Source organism: Gobius niger (genome assembly GCF_951799975.1).
Source record: "Gobius niger genome assembly, chromosome: 11".
Lineage (NCBI taxonomy): Eukaryota > Metazoa > Chordata > Actinopteri > Gobiiformes > Gobiidae > Gobius > Gobius niger.
The window spans coordinates 18633620-18646802 of record NC_136862.1 but is presented as its reverse complement, the minus strand read 5'-3'; the positions used below and the strand labels follow the sequence as shown (position 1 = coordinate 18646802).

At 39.9% G+C, this 13183-nt stretch overlaps 2 protein-coding genes across 2 annotated transcripts in view; both read right to left on the bottom strand.

Annotated features, from left to right (window-relative positions):
* Positions 1 to 154: 154 nt before the first annotated feature.
* On the bottom strand, positions 155 to 7301 carry alg9 (ALG9 alpha-1,2-mannosyltransferase). Its single transcript, XM_079566618.1, has 15 exons — positions 7118 to 7301; positions 6276 to 6411; positions 6062 to 6196; positions 5889 to 5959; positions 5674 to 5762; positions 5321 to 5456; positions 5146 to 5233; positions 4864 to 4969; positions 4665 to 4787; positions 4366 to 4520; positions 4147 to 4276; positions 3909 to 4056; positions 3578 to 3707; positions 943 to 1070; positions 155 to 863 (listed from the first exon to the last, which is right to left on the bottom strand). Exons 1-15 carry the CDS (start codon positions 7252 to 7254, stop codon positions 740 to 742), a joined length of 1836 nt encoding a protein of 611 aa, XP_079422744.1. The 5' UTR covers positions 7255 to 7301; the 3' UTR covers positions 155 to 739.
* A 235-nt stretch (positions 7302 to 7536) lies between these two features.
* Positions 7537 to 13183, bottom strand: part of fdxacb1 (ferredoxin-fold anticodon binding domain containing 1) — a 13900-nt gene continuing 8253 nt past the window's right edge. Inside the window, exons 2-5 of the mRNA XM_079566615.1 lie at positions 10276 to 10432; positions 9591 to 9794; positions 9273 to 9431; positions 7537 to 8969 (exon numbers count right to left, since the gene is read on the bottom strand). Of these exons, the coding sequence (XP_079422741.1) occupies positions 7718 to 8969; positions 9273 to 9431; positions 9591 to 9794; positions 10276 to 10432 (1772 nt within the window). The 3' untranslated portion in view covers positions 7537 to 7717. The remainder of the gene's footprint in view (positions 8970 to 9272; positions 9432 to 9590; positions 9795 to 10275; positions 10433 to 13183) is intronic.

Here is a 13183-nt window from a genome sequence, read left to right as displayed (position 1 = left end):
TTGTGGAAGTGGGATATGTCCCTTTATGTTCATTACCAAACTGGTTTAGCCATAAATGTTGGCAAACCAAAGAGTGGACCTCATCCTGCTTTCTGACTGATGATAATCTCGGAGACCAGAACAAAAAATGTAATACTGTAAGAAATATTTGTTTGTAATTTAAATTAAATCACTGCAATTGTTATCTAAACCAATATGCGATTTAAACATGCTGACGTCACATCAAGGAACTCTAAAGAACAGGAGGAGCGAGTGCTGTTGACTGTCTGACCAGGCAACAGATACCGTAGGTCATGTTTGTGAGATTGCAAAATATCAACAGTATCTTACGCCATCTTAAAAAAAGAGGTTTCCCGTAAAGCCAGAGTGAAATCTGTTTTATTAACTTAAATTATTAAATTAATCATGCTCTCAGAGATTTGGTCACTCAGCAAAAACACATATTTACAGATAAGTACAGCAACAAAAAACCTTCAGAAGTGAAAAATAAATGTACAACTTCAAGTTCAATTTCATAGTGTATTGTCCTCAGATCAATGTACTTTTGTTACCTGCCTCGCTGTAAAAGATTCATCCGCAAACTTTCACACTGAATGAGCGCGCATACACAAGCCCACAGCAGACTTGTACTGTATGTTCTTAAAGGGTAAACATTTATAGACATGGACATGCCCATCCACACATACACACACAATTTGACACACAATTATCAGCTGTTTTCAGAGAAAGTTGGCAACCATCAGCCATGGCTACGCTTACGACTCTGCTTTTGCCGCCGAGGTTTCAAAATGACATATCGTCTGTAGATGGTGTGGTGATCTGATATGAAGGGAATGTAAAAGGCTCTAAAGATAGAAGACGACCTGGAGAACAAAAATGCATTGATAAAAACAGTCACGTAACAGACTGATGTGTGGTGTAGCAGCCATTGTTTAAAAATACCTTGATGCTTGTAAGAATGGCTTATAAGCAATAATGTTCCACTCTTCTTTGGATGAATAGCGTGGCTCAAGGGAGGTTTCTTCTTCAAGGTCCAAGTCAACCAAGTAGTGGCACTGTCTCAAATCCACCTGCCAAAATAAAAAGTGCACATTATGCCAAAAGTGAAATAAAATATGTGCACAACCTCCACAAGTTTGACAGCGTTTCTCCAAAACTGCTGCTCTTAGACGTGGTCCCAGTCTGCAGTGGTCAATATAAATTATGTAAAGAACAAAACAATGGTTAACACAAGAATGGTGATTAGTTTGGGATGCAAAGGTTGGCCTTGTTGCCTGTGTGGTTCGATTCACAAAAGGATGAGGACAGAAATATAATAATAATAATAATAATAATAATAATAATAATAATAATAATAATAATAATAACGCATTGGTTTTATATAACGCTTTTCTGGATACTCAAAGATGCTTCAGACTCCATACTTGATGGTATAAGCTATTATTGTAGGCACAGCTGCCCTGGGGTACACTGACGGAAGCGAGGCAACCAGTCTGCGCCATCGGCCCCTCCGGCCACCCAATGCCATAAAACTGCTGTAAAATTAACGACCAAATGCTAAATGTGCTCCAAATGTTCAAATGCCGACAATGTTATTTTTCAGTTCGTTATCAAAGTATTGCAGTGAATAATGCCATAATTTCTAATGTTTTTAAAGCTCATGTAGTCAAAGCAAAGCGACATCATTACTGTAAAGGCACCATTTGGTTCATGTCCCAACCCTTCAACATTACTCAGCCTCTTATTCTTATCCTTATCATCCACCCGGTCCACTCCATCACCATGGAAACGAGCCAGGTCTGAGGAGAGGTGAGCTCGTTCACAATAAAAAGGTGTGTATTTCGTTTAAAGAGGGGGTATTATGCTTTTTTCAGCCACATAGCACCAGTCTATAGGACACTACAATGATGACGAAACCTTCTGTTGGTCTGTCAATGCAGTAAATTAGAATAACTGCCTTGTATAAAATTGCTCTTTCAAAATGGCGTTAGCAAATGACTTGAAATAGGCCCCTGTCTCTTTAAAAACCTCTGACCCTTTCCGACACGCCCCCTCCACACGCTGTCTGTGGCATCACAACAACACTCCGCTCGTTGTCTGCGTACAGTATTGAAACTACGATCGGTGCATTTTAATTTTTATTGTTGGAAAGGACCTACTGTTTATCACTTTGTGAACAATGGCCACACAGGATATGATTTGAAGACGAACCTTCCACACCGGACGCTTGGAAGGGGCTCTTGCCTGAAAAATAACTGCTGTTTGGAGGTTATCTCTTTGCATCTGCCATGCCCTATGGATCTCTAACTATACCCCCATGGACGACACCAGGATCTGCAGGAGCCCATACGATTCAAAGACGGACATTATCTGTGCAGGTGGACAATGGTTTTTCGAGGTTACCCCGTTAGCTTGTTATAATCGACTACAGCTCATTGTTGATGAAAAGTCTGTAATAAACCACAAATGTGTAAAGCCAGGCTCATTGTGTGATCATCGTAAAGGCTGCTTCGAGTAGTTGCTGCTTTATTGACGTTATTTGTGCATAATATGCTGCCTGTTTTCAATGAATGTTGTGAAGGTGAAGGTTGTTAGCTTGTCGCGGCTAATAGTGCCTTAGCTCCGAGAGAAACCACTCGGCTACGACTCACTGTAGATGAAATGTGAGCAATAAACTACACAATCAACAAGCCAGGCTCCGTGTGTGATCATCATAAAGGCTGCTGCAAGCAGTTGCCTGTTTTAGTGACGTTTTCAATGCATAATATGCTTGTATTCAGTGAATTTTCCCGTTAGCTTGTCGCGGCTAGCTTGTTAGCTCCGGAAGAAAACCACTCGGCTATGACCCATTGTAGATGAAATGTGAGCAATAAACTTCCAAATCAACAAGCCTGGCTCCGTGTGTGATCATTGTTAAACGGTTCTTTATGTGTGTGGTGGTTTTATTGACTTTATTTGTGCATATTTCTCGTTTTCACGTGATGACTCGAGGTTTAGCTTAGCATTAGCTTTCTCCGGAGGCTCTGTGCATCATCAAGGCCCAGCGCAGAACCAGACACTGAAATAAGTGTTCTTGTCACCGGTTTTAATCCTGGGTGTTTCGGTAACAGAAACACTGATGTGTCTTTGTAAAAGTCTGCTGTGGCTCCGGTTCACAACACATGAAGCTAATCATCCATGATGACTCTGTTTACATTTTAGGGCTAGACACTGCGGGGAGGGGGTTCTGCTGAGGAGCAGTGGTTGGTTACTCGGCTGGTGACGAAAGGTCGGAGGCGTATCCTGGAGGTCGAGGGCGTTTCCTGAAGGAATCAGGCGTTTTATCCCTAAAATGGCTGCCATCAGAGTTTCTACAGATTACTCGAAAATACGTGAATGTGCCAAGGCAACACTTCAGGCATGGTTTTAATGAGGGAATGACTTAATAACATGATGTAAAGCTTGAAAAAGTCGATTTTGCATAATAGGCCCCCTTTAAGCATTTTTGCCAGTTTATGATGAAACGCATGCTGGCGTTTTATTCTATCTACAAGGTCGAATGTTACATTGCATGATTATCAATAAAGGAGGCGCATACATATCTGGATGGCTCCTCCAGATTCTGGTCGTTCATATTTGCCGGGATCATTTGTGTTGCAGAAGTACCAGGCGAATACGGCTGAGGAAGCTGCCCCTTAAACTCTGATTGAATGAAGTGCAGCTGCCAACTGAAGTTAGAAAAAGGAAGAGGAAAGTCAATCACACCATTTGGAAGTCTATTTCAGCCCTAACTGCTCATATCAAATTACGAAATATAAATGAACAGAGAAATTATTATGGCTATCATTTCTTTTAAAGTGACAAAATGTGGCTTAAAATGTCTGAGTACGGATTTTAGTGAGTTCATATATTTAACACTGGACACTGACTTGTTCGGTAAAAGGAAACTGCTGGGAAAGCGGTACCACTCTTTGCCCACACACACGCTCACAGGCCGACCTTCGGGAACTGAGTGGAGAGAGGGGTCTTTTGCAATGCGATGAAACTCTGGATACAAGTCTAGAGGGGCATGATAAGCTGTGGACAAAAAACAAAATTACATCTCAGTCATAATCAATAGTTACATTAACAACCTGAGACAAAGTAAATTTAATGGTATGCACTCACCTCTAAAGAGAGCCACGGATCGAGACAGGGAGAGCACCGCAAAGACCATAACTGCACTTAAGGCTAGCCAGTTTGAAGAGACGGTGTAATGCTCTAATCGATAACGCTGAAACAGGAAGTGGTAGCATTTCTGTCGCAAAAACAAATTGTTGAAATGCGCATAACATCAACCAAAGAAGACAATTTGGATGATTTTAAAAGGGAAAAAAAAGAAAACACCTGAAGAGAAGACAGGGCAACTGCTCCACTGAGGCAGATGAGCGGGTAGATGGGGAAGAGAAAGCGCTCCTCTTTGTGAGGTCTGGTGAAGAAAACCAACATCCACAAATACATTGGAGACAGAGTCAGCCAGTACGGGCGCCCCAGATTTTGCACTGCATGTCAAATAAATTCAAAATGGTATAAGATAAAAATAGAGATAACTTTTTTTGAGTTCATTGTTTACAAGTCTTTGAAAAAGTGTTGAGTTTGAAGCAAATACATATACAATTGTGATTTGTCAACTGTAGGGTCCTCACCATTAAATCTGTGCAATAATGTCTCCATGAGGGCAGTGAGTGGCAGAGAAAACAGAGCCAGAGCAAACACCAGGTTAAAGTTCAGGAATCCATTTATAAAGTAGAAAGGCCACGGTTCAGTACCTAAAAACAAATCACATTTTTCAACTTTAAAATATTCAATTGCATATAAAATAAATATAACAATGGCAGATTTTACCATACAGATCAGGCCCATGTGGTGTAAACACATTATACAACAAAATGTTGAGGGGTGCAACAACCAGCTTGCCATAAAAGAATGAATCCACCGCCACCAAAGGTATCTAAAAAAAAATTGACAGAAACAAATACATTAAAATGTGAAAAATAAAATGTTTATAGTCTGGTAGTTAGTTAGTTACCTAACCAATGACGATAGTTATAAATTTCACTTTGGTCATGTGTGATTATCCACTATTTCAAGCATAAAAGATGATCTTCAGGATATGTAAATTCTTACCACAAGCAACAATAAAGCAATAGCAGACCAGGTAATAAAACTCTTCCACTGTCTCCTCAAGAGCAGTAAATCAAATGCAATTGGTAAACTATTGAATACAAACAGAGAAAATATATTTATTAAAAAGACTACTACTTTAAATTCTGGAAGAAAAACATGGAAAACGTATATTTACCCAATCAAGGCAGAGAATGGCCATCCAACAATAGCTCCAGCCGCCACACCAAAAACAGCCAGAGGAGTCGAATCCTGAAACCATCCAGTCATGGCCACCAGTGTAGTGTACATGCAGAAGGAGGAGGGCAAGAATGCTGTAATAATAAAAGAAAATGTGTTCATATAAGATAATGCATAAATATCATGCAATACTGGTGAGATGCATATCAAAGCAAAAGTCCAATGTAAAATCTGTACTACGGCATCACAGAAACAACCGCTAATACATAGATATAGCTCAAGACCAACTGTCAAAATGAATCAGTAAATACTGTATGATCACGAAACAGAGGCAATCTGAATATAACCAACCTGCAGATGAGCAAAACATGCCAGTGCTCAAGACGAGGAAAGCCAACATCAGGCGACCAACATGCAAACCAAACTTCTTACAAACTGCCCTGTGTCCAACAAACAGGTTATTATTTATTTAATTTAAACAGTATTTTATAAACGTATTCATGTTTGCCGTTTATAATTGCTATGCTTTTATTTAGTCTGAATAGTACAGCAAATGGCTAACTCACTTGTAAAAATAGAGCTCGCAGACACAGCAAGAAAAGGCTAAGACACACCGTACAAAGTAGAACACCAACACCTGCAATGGAAGGCAATAGACTGTTTAATAAATACAAATATGGGATTTTCAAATGAGTCTGTGGTCAATAATACATTGTATCAGAATTTCGTTGTGACTGACCTTGTTTGTTTGTAGAACATGTGCATGTAAACAAGCAGGAAGAGCATGCAACCATAAATAAGCATAGGATCTGATAGCATAAAGTGGAGAATACTCCCATGTCTGCATCCCTGTTCCATAGAGGAGGAAGTGCATCTGTCAAAGATAATCACAAATGAGTCCAATGGCAAGCAAAAATGATATCATACGTTGTATATGTGAAATGTCCACTTACAGGCTCCCAGTAGTTGAAGGTTTCATCACAGTCAGAGATGTTGCTAAGCAAAGCTGCACAAAAACGTGCTGAGAGCAGACATTTAAATGCAGTGGAACCTTCAGGTGCCCAAACCTGTCCTCCACGACTCACCGAACTACAAAACAAAACAAAAACTGTCAATCCACAATTTGTTTTACTCCTTTGATTTACTGCAAACACTTGTATGTCTGTGCAAAATTAAAATCTAATAAATGCTGCTGGTGTTGTGTAGAAAACGGAAGGGAATATCGGTGCTTCTTTTAGATGAGTTCACAAGTAACCCTGCTGTTCCTATTGACTCAATAAAGTAAGTTACATTACATGCAATAATTATCTGAGGATGATGTGTGTTTTGTGATGACCTAGTCCTATCCTCAAAGCAGCATACATGTTCCTCTTCAGGTTAGACAGATTACTGTCACATCAGCAAAAGCTCAGCGTTGATCCTCATACAACGAGGTGATGACACGTCACCAACCAACGACGTGAAACAATGCATAATGTATAGTGTATTTCAGTCAGTTAATCTGGACAGTGCATTGAGCCCATGATTCAGCCACGAACACAGCGACAGTCCTTTGATAAACATTACTACAGACAATTAGGTTTATGAATGGACTCATTTTGTTGTCCACTGTATGCATTAAATATCACATAATGGAAGTATTGTATGAATGTCTTGTAATTTTTTTAAATGCAATTTTACAATAAATTTTACAATTGGTTTGAATGGTGCATTTTTGTTGACATGTCCCAAACCGTGCTAACATTAGCTTTGCCCATCAGTGGGTGCATTCAATCGATTGCCATTTTATACTCACTCTTGCCGGGTCGCCTCTGTGACTTTACTGTCCTCGCCTCCCTTTTCCTCTTTAGGCTGCCGTGTATCGGCTGGGACATTGTTTGCATCTTGCTTGCTTCCTCTCCTGGTGCGCTGCCGAAGCCCCTTGACCGCCATGTTTCTCGGCGCAGCGCCGACTTCCGAGCCACACTTCGGCAGTTTCCGTCGTCTCCGAGCACTGACAGAAAAGCTGTATGTGTGACGTCAGCATAGACATAACATGCAAACATGTCAGGGGATTTATGAGCATTGAATGAAAATGCCTAATGAAAACTTCCCAGTAATAACAAAAAAGAAAAAATCAAATAGAAACATGGAATTATCGACAAGCTCTTTTATTATGTGACATTTAATTGCAGCTGGATGATAAAAAAAAAACTTCTACAACATAATGCCCAACATACATGGAGTGCACAGCTAGAATAAGTTAGCAACTCATGTCAGCATAAATAAATAAATAGCCAATAGTGTCTGTCACATAAATATTTGACATAAATTTGTCCCTTACTAAGGATTGAAATTGACGTCAAGAATAAGGATATATAGATTGCAGACAGTTATTGAAATAGACATACAAAAGTTACCTAATAGTAACTTGCAGCCACGCTGAGAGTGCACTTTCCAATCGCTTGTGAAAGAGGAGGGCCTGCGTATGGGAAAGTGCATTTGTATGTGAATGATAGACCAGTCTGTAGCAGTAACTTGTCTGGCTCAGGTCTGGGTGTGAGAATGTATCGATAAGTTTGACTTGCTGAACAGTGCCACAGCTTGCCTCTCTGACCACGCCATAAAACTTCTTCTCATCCCAAGTGGGCCCTGTCCAGAAGCTAATATCAAACCTGAAATGCTCAGGGAAAAGAGAGAAAGGGCAAAAAGGTGTTCCTAGAGAAGGCGGAATAGAGAATTGCTTATTAAAACGAGGATCATGTGACCAAAGAAGTCGCCAGTCAGGAATTGCAAACAACAACACAGCAAGTAGGTCCAGGTTTAAGCTAATGCATATATTAATTAAACTATGGCTTATATCCTCTTTAACTGCAAAGATTTTACCAATTAAACCCATCGGTTGTACCATTAGGCAGAGCTCATCTTGCTGTGCTGTCAGTAAGGCTCCATGTGAAACAAACAACTTTTCAAAATGCTGACCAAACATTTTGAGAGGATCAGGTTCGGACGGAAAAGCACCAGTGAGAAGAAGCTCATGAAACACAGGAAGGGCCCAGGTGTTGATAGGCACGTTTCTAAATACCACTCCACTAATGCCCAGGAGTGAACACACAGTGCCATTACTTACACAGTGATGCTCTTCTGCATTGGATGTCTCTGAACTCTCACTTTTTGCCTCTTCCTCAGAATCTGTAGGAAACTGTTTATGTTTAACAATAAGATCTTTCAGTTGAGCAGTCAGTGATGGACGTAAAAAGTAAAGCTCAGTTTCTAATTCAGGATCATCATCAAGTGATCGTGCAGGTTTCAGCGGCTCCGCTCTTTTACATCTGACTTTGCCCATGTTTTCTGGACTAACAGTGGACTTTGCAGACTTCGGGCTCTCTTCATCATCCTTTACTGTCCAACTGTAGGATCGCAAAATTGTGCACTTATTTTTGTCAGCTAAGGGATGGCTTTCAGAGTTGCAGTCTCTTTGAAGTGAGTGGATCAAATAGCACTGTGTACTGTCCATTTCACCACCACATTTCTGTACTTGTTTCTCACTCAGTAGAAAAGGGATGGTCTCAGGCATCATGGAAACAGAGCAAAACTCTGCCAGTCCCTCAAGGATAGAGTCTTGCACAATCTTAACAGGATGGGCTGAACCTGAGTTGAGAAATTCCCTAGGAAAAAAAGAAAAACAAAGAGAAACATAAGGTATATAAATAACAGTTTGTGTTTCTATTATCAACATATAGTGCATTGGGTATTAGGTATATTAGAATAATATTAGAATATTGGAATTATAATACAATTGGAACAACGGTTTATATTTGGATTTCTTACTGTAAAATTGCATCTTTCTGACAGTCTGATTATTCCATGTTATGGAATAATCTATCTATAAACAATTCACAAGAATATAGAAAAACTCGTTTATTCTGCTTCCCAAGCCTCTACATGAATACTTTAGGTTTAGTATATACCTGAATATAAAATCACTCAGCTCCGCTGGCATTTGGTACTGGACCTTTTCCCCTTCAACAGTCTCCTCCACTGTCAGCTTCTGAGGCGACATATACGGCAGGCTGCGAGTGAACACGTGCAACAGAGCCTTTTCCACATGGAAGCCTTTATCTTGACTCCTGTAGAGCAGTAAAGCAATCATTGCTCTGTTAATGCAAATGCACATAGAAAGCAAACAACTGTACACCATCCCATGCACGCACACGCACGCACGCACGCACGCACGCACGCACACACGCACGCACGCACGCACACACGCACTGACTTTCACTTCTTACCTGTATCCAGTGCACTTGTACCTCTGGTATTTCTCACTTTCAAAAGGTTGGACATCACTAAGGATGAGGTGTGCTTCTGCTGCCATGGCTGCCACCTGCCAGCTGTTATGCCATTCACGCTTGGGCTGGTCAGCCGGGGTACCTCCCTGCCCATTACACAGGGAGACATGGATCTCCCCATCTTCAGATAACACCTGAATACAACTAGATAGATAGATGTAGCTTTATTAATCTCCTATCACGGAAAATAAGATGCCTTGGACATCACAATAGACATACCACATACAATAAATATAACAACATAATGTACTCTGCTAAGCGCCACAAACCTTGTAATGTCAGCCCATCATATCAACAGGTAATCGCTATCACAAATAAAGATCTCATTATCAAAGCACACAGCAGCAGGAACGGAAGAGTTTCTAGGATGTACACCAGCTGGGAATCACCATTCGCTCACTGAAAGAGCTTATTGGTTCAATCAAAATATTATGCAAAGTAATTTCCACTGAATCCAGGCTTAAGCCAAGCCCGCCTTTTGATCAGTGTTATCCACAGTCACGTTCCTGCCCCAACACAACGGGGAAACAATGCCACAAGATACATAAAGGCCGGTACAATAGAAATAGAAGTATTTAGCCACATCGAGGTAAATGTATTGCACAGATATCAATTTATTTCATACCTGAGGAAGAAGTTCTTGAGAAGTTCTCTATTCTTTTTAACTCCACTCTTTCTTCCACAGTGGGGAAAGTTAAATATGACCAGGTCAAACAGATTTCCTTCGAGAGATGTGCATTCATTCAGCTTTGTACAGTCCATATCGAATAGCACTGTTCCACCTGAAGAAAGCAACACGATTTCAGGTAATTCATAACCTGGCTAACGCCAGGCTGCTGTGTGCGCTCGAATTATTTCGAACTGCACAACATCATAAATATCACTTGTGATTTTAGTCTGGTGTTAGCCAGGCTAGGTAATTCAGGTAATTTAACCAATATTGTCTGCAAATATTCATACATTTCCCAAATAAAGGGAATCACAATCATGAGACCCAGTGTGTATTAAGTCATTATAATGCAAGCACATTATGCCTAAATCCAAGTCCCATGGGTCTCATTTCTTCAATGACCCTGTGCAGCTATAATTACACTCTTTAATCATAGCAAAGCAAACATTTTCTAACATTGTAACGTATCTTCAGACTTTAGAGTTTGCATAATAAAAAAAACTGCGGTAAAGTGGCCCGCCACTTCCAGACCCACGGTAAAGTGGCCCACACTTGAAAAGATGTTGCGCCTTTTGCCGGTTACTTACGGTAATAGCAGATTTCCTCGTCGTACAGCTTGCCTTTTCCGTGTAATTTCGCTATGAATAAAGTTGTGATCATCACTCTTTTGTAGCTAATGATGTGTGTTCATTAATTTAGGGAAATAGAGTTGCGCGCACGCGCGCGTTTGTTTGTTTGTGTGCGCGCGCGCGGTGGCTATAACTTCATATTTCTACCACAGTAGTGGTCACGTGACGGCACGGACAGATGACCAGCGTGTATTGAGAATATAGGGAACTATTCATCTTCATTGTCTTTTATTCCCTACTTCATGCAGTTTTATTATTATTATTGTTATTATTATTATTATTATTTAAAGATTATAAATATTATAATCATTTTGACAGGGCACCAAGGACGCTCCAAAGGGAACAAAATTCAGGTTTTCAAAAAATGTTTAAAAAAAATCCTTGAGAGGTTTGCAACTAATTTCACTGCAGACATGGCCTCAGTGCTGCCCCCTATCGCCCTGCCAAAACCAAGTCCACTTTTACTGTGGAAATCTGAAGAAAACTGAGGTTGAAAAAGGCCAAAATGGAACAAATTTCAGGTTTTCAAAAATTCTTTAAAAAAAATCCTTGAGAGGTTTGCAACTAATTTCACTGCAGCCATGGCCTCAGTGCTGCCCCCTATCACCCTGTTGAAACAAAGTCCACTTTTACTGTGGAAATATGAAGAAAACTGAGGTTGAAAAAGGCCAAAATGGAACAAATTTCAGGTTTTCAAAAATTCTTAAAAAAAAATTCTTAGGAGGTTTGCAACTAATTTCACTGCAGCCATGCCCTCAGTGCTGCCCTCTATCACCCTGTTGAAACCAAGTCCACTTTTACTGTGGAAATCTGAAGAAAACTGAGGTTGAAAAAGGCCAAAATGGAACAAAGAACAGTTTTTCAAAAATGCTTTAAAAAAAAACCTTAAAAGGTTTGCAACTAATTTCACTGCAGACATGGCCTCAGTGCTGCCCTCTATCGCCCTGTCAAAACCAAGTCCACTTTTACTGTGGAAATCTGAAGAAAACTGAGGTTGAAAAAGGCCAAAATGGAACAAATTCCAGGTTTTCAAAAATGCTTTAAAAAAAATCCTTAAGAGGTTTGCAACTAATTTCACTGCGGACATGGCCTCAGTGCTGCCCCCTATCGCCCTGCCAAAACCAAGTCCACTTTTACTGTGGAAATCTGAAGAAAACTGAGGTTGAAAAAGGCCAAAATGGAACAAAATTAAGGTTTTCAAAAATTCTTAAAAAAAAATCCTTAAGAGGTTTGCAACTAATTTCACTGCAGACATGGCCTCAGTGCTGCCCTCTATCACCCTGTCAAAACCAAGTCCACTTTTACTGTGGAAATCTGAAGAAAACTGAGGTTGAAAAAGGCCAAAATGGAACAAATTTCAGGTTTTCAAAAATGCTTTAAAAAAAATCCTTAAGAGGTTTGCAACTAATTTCACTGCGGACATGGCCTCAGTGCTGCCCTCTATCGCCCTGCCAAAACCAAGTCCACTTTCACTGTGGAAATATGAAGAAAACTGAGGTAGAAAAAGGCCAAAATGGAACAAAATTCAGGTTTTCAAAAATTCTTTAAAAAAAATCCTTAAGAGGTTTGCAACTAATTTCACTGCAGCCATGGCCTCAGTGCTGCCCTCTATTGCCCTGCCAAAACAAAATCCACCTTTACTGTGGAAATCTGAAGAAAACTGAGGTTGAAAAAGGCCAAAATGGAAAAAAATCATTTTTAAAAAAATATATAAAAAAAAAAACTTAAGAGGTTTGCAACTAATTTCACTGCAGCCATGGCCTCAGTGCTGCCCTCTATTGCCCTGCCAAAACAAAATCCACTTTTACTGTGGAAATCTGAAGAAAACTTAGGTTAAAAAAGGCCAAAATGGAATAAAATTCAGTTTTTCAAAAAATGTTTAAAAAAAATCCTTGAGAGGTTTGCAACTAGTTTCACTGCAGCCATGGCCTCAGTGCTGCCCTCTATCGCCCTGCCAAAACCAAATCCACTTTTACTGTGGAAATCTGAAGAAAACTGAGGTTAAAAAAGGCCAAAATGGAATAAAATTCAGTTTTTAAAAAAATGTTTTAAAAAAACCTTGAGAGGTTTGCAACTAATTTCACTGCAGCCATGGCCTCAGTGCTGCCCTCTATCACCCTGTTGAAACAAAGTCCACTTTTACTGTGGAAATCTGAAGAAAACTGAGGTTAAAAAAAGGCCAAAATGGAATAAAATTCAGTTTTTAAAAAATGTTTTAAAAAAATCCTTAAAAG